The sequence below is a fragment of the Sphaeroforma arctica genome, assembly GCF_001186125.1.
Source record: "Sphaeroforma arctica JP610 unplaced genomic scaffold supercont1.574, whole genome shotgun sequence".
In the NCBI taxonomy this organism is placed as follows: domain Eukaryota; class Ichthyosporea; order Ichthyophonida; genus Sphaeroforma; species Sphaeroforma arctica.
This window is the reverse complement of record NW_014039984.1, coordinates 4,175-7,046: the sequence shown is the minus strand read 5'-3', so window position 1 is coordinate 7,046 and position 2,872 is coordinate 4,175. Positions and strand designations below refer to the sequence as shown.

General features: G+C 37.1%; 1 protein-coding gene across 1 annotated transcript in view; it reads left to right on the top strand.

Moving 5' to 3' along the window:
- Window positions 1-1,809, top strand: part of SARC_07335 (hypothetical protein) — a 3,203-nt gene extending 1,394 nt beyond the window's left edge. The window contains exons 2-3 of the mRNA XM_014298727.1: window positions 506-601; window positions 1,481-1,809. Of these exons, the coding sequence (XP_014154202.1) occupies window positions 506-601; window positions 1,481-1,576 (192 nt within the window). The 3' untranslated portion in view covers window positions 1,577-1,809. The remainder of the gene's footprint in view (window positions 1-505; window positions 602-1,480) is intronic.
- Window positions 1,810-2,872: the final 1,063 nt, after the last annotated feature.

Here is a 2,872-nt window from a genome sequence, read left to right as displayed (position 1 = left end):
ATATATAGGATCGTTTTGTTGTTATACGCAAAGTTAGATATAATCATGTATAGCTACAAATTATATTCAGGTGTCAAGTATATTATATCTAGTTTTCCGGTGGCCATCCAGGCTCATACTTAGTTGTATATGTTTATCTTTATAAAATTCGGCATATACTATTTCTTTATCCATTTTTGCATCAATTTAAACCAGTGAGTCGATCTATGAATTCTTATTGAGCATATCTCAAATGTAATTTTATGTTCGTTTTTTGGTACCTTCTCTACATACCTACACTAAACCGTTGACCATAAGTCCAACGTAATTCATGTGTTCTCGTTTGACCTACACTACATACCTACACTAAACCCTTCAACATATGTCCAACTCAATCTTCGTCTTCTCGTCTGACCCCTCATTTCGTTTGACCTACACTACATACCTACACTAAACCCTTCAACATAAGTCCAGCGTAATACCTGTGTTCTTATCTGACCCCTCATTCCGTTCGCCTTTGCTGCAGATGCAAGACTTCCTGCAGCTCTACAGTAAACTGTCTATCCGCTGTTTCTCTGACTGTGTCAATGATTTCTCCACGCGCACTATCACCGACAAGGAGGTAAGGGCTGTGTTTCTAACCACAACTGCAACCGCAAGCGTAGACTCTTCGTGTGTGTTCACAAATAGAACGCAGCAAGCATCGCTGAATGTACCTGTTTATACTTTTTTGTTATAGTCTGTTGGGTTCTTTATAAGTTTGTTATTGGTGGTGTGCTATAAAAGCTTGTGTTGCATATGTTTATGGTAGAATCGCAACCTGTACCTTGTTGTAAAGGGTTGTTTGTTGTGTGTGTATGTGCATAGGTAGATGTATACTCATTTCTCTGAGGATACGAATGGAAGCTGACTGGACTGAGTCAAAATTGCCTGGAGCAGTTTAGGCGAGACGTTCATGAAGATAATTCTCCGTCTATGTACAAACGCGTATATACGAGACTATAATCTTGTTCCAGATCATAGTCATTTCGGGTCGTTTTAAGCCTTATTCGGCGATACCATTGGCAATGATTGTGTGAACCAAACTGATTCTGCTTTCCCATATTGTGCCTTTTGTTTTCTGTTCCAATTTTTATACCATGTGAGTAGCATGTTCTAACTGGAGAAGGGTTAAAGGACACTCCATATAACATGTACACATATATGTTAGTGTCAGTGTCTGTGTATATATTGATTTACAGTTGTATTATACTTATATGTATTTATATATATTTATGGCTTGTATATAATAATACGAGATATCGTCGTGATTTTAGTCATGGCTTGTATGCATCAAAGTATCGACGGGCATTGTCTACGTAGCACTGTACATTTTTTTGTATTTACTGTCAGTACTGTTGTTTACAAGAATTGGATCTATTTTTGGGAGGGGGTCCGTTACTATCGATATTGTTGGGACTCAAATATTCTTAATTTGTTTATTTTTTTCTTCCATGCACAGAGCGCCTGCACCACTTTGTGCGTCGAGAAGTTCATCAAAATGTCTCAACGGATGTCACAACGCTTCGCGGAGCAACACATGATTAACCAACAATAAGAGTATTATGTCTAAGTGGATGCATACGTGTATGTGCACCTGTGTTTGTATATCTACCTCATGTACAACATAGTACATCTGCATGAGATCCAACGGAAAGGCATACATGGCTTAGCGCAGCATAAAATTAGCATGCGGGGTTGAACGGCGAGAGCAAGCACAGGTACAGACCGAACTAGGATACAGCCTCGTATATGTAATAAAGCTACACGTGTCGTTTTACTGAAACTGAGCATCTTGTCTAATTTTAGTGTTATCAGTATGTATACAGACCCAAAACGCACATATGCGTCTGATAAAGCACACGCGTCGTTTATTGGAGTTGGGCATGCTAATTTTCATGGCTATAATGTCTTAATATAATACCAAATATGACTTAATATAGTATTATCAACATAGATGCATACAGAACAAGTACACATCATATGCATTCAGTTAAGCACACGTGTCGTTTATTGGAGCTGGGCATGCTGTTTAAGATGTCTTAATATAGTACTATATGTGTCTTAACATAGTACTATGTGTCTTAATATCATATTACTAACATAGTTACAAACAGAACAAGTACACATCCTCATGCTTTTAACTAAACACAGATGTCGTTTATTGAAGCTGAGCATGATAACTATCACAGCTATGTATGTCTCAATTTATAGCACCAGTATAGATATAGACTGAACAAGTACACATTCTCGTATATTCGATTGTATGCAGTTGTCCATTTGCAAAGTAGGACTGCTATTGATTAGCTCTGCACCTGTCCTCGATTGCCACGACTGGGCCATCCATAGGACAGATTGGACATTCATACGGCCTCGAGTTTCCAATAAAGCCACACATGGCATTGATTGGAATTTACCTACAGAAGGAAGGTTATAGCTATCTGTGTCTTCAACCAGCTAGACGGCGGCAAGCAAGTATCGCGACCAAGAACGACCAAAGCCTTGTGTGTTTAATATTATCCAACATGTGAGTGTCAATGGAAGCCGAACATATCATTTGCGGTATTTACGCATTCTCGCCAGATGTGGTCCTGGTGGCAGCTGCAAATTTAGCCCGACTCAAACGCAGGAATATTAGCGTATTGGTATATACAAATATTATGTATATAACTATATAAATAAATACATATCGAAACTACCCTCTATATTGATACAAACAATAATAATAATGATATAATATATATATATATATATATATATATATATACGAACATACAAACATACATACATATATACATAAATACATAATATACAAACTGGATATAATATATATATAGATATATATATATATATA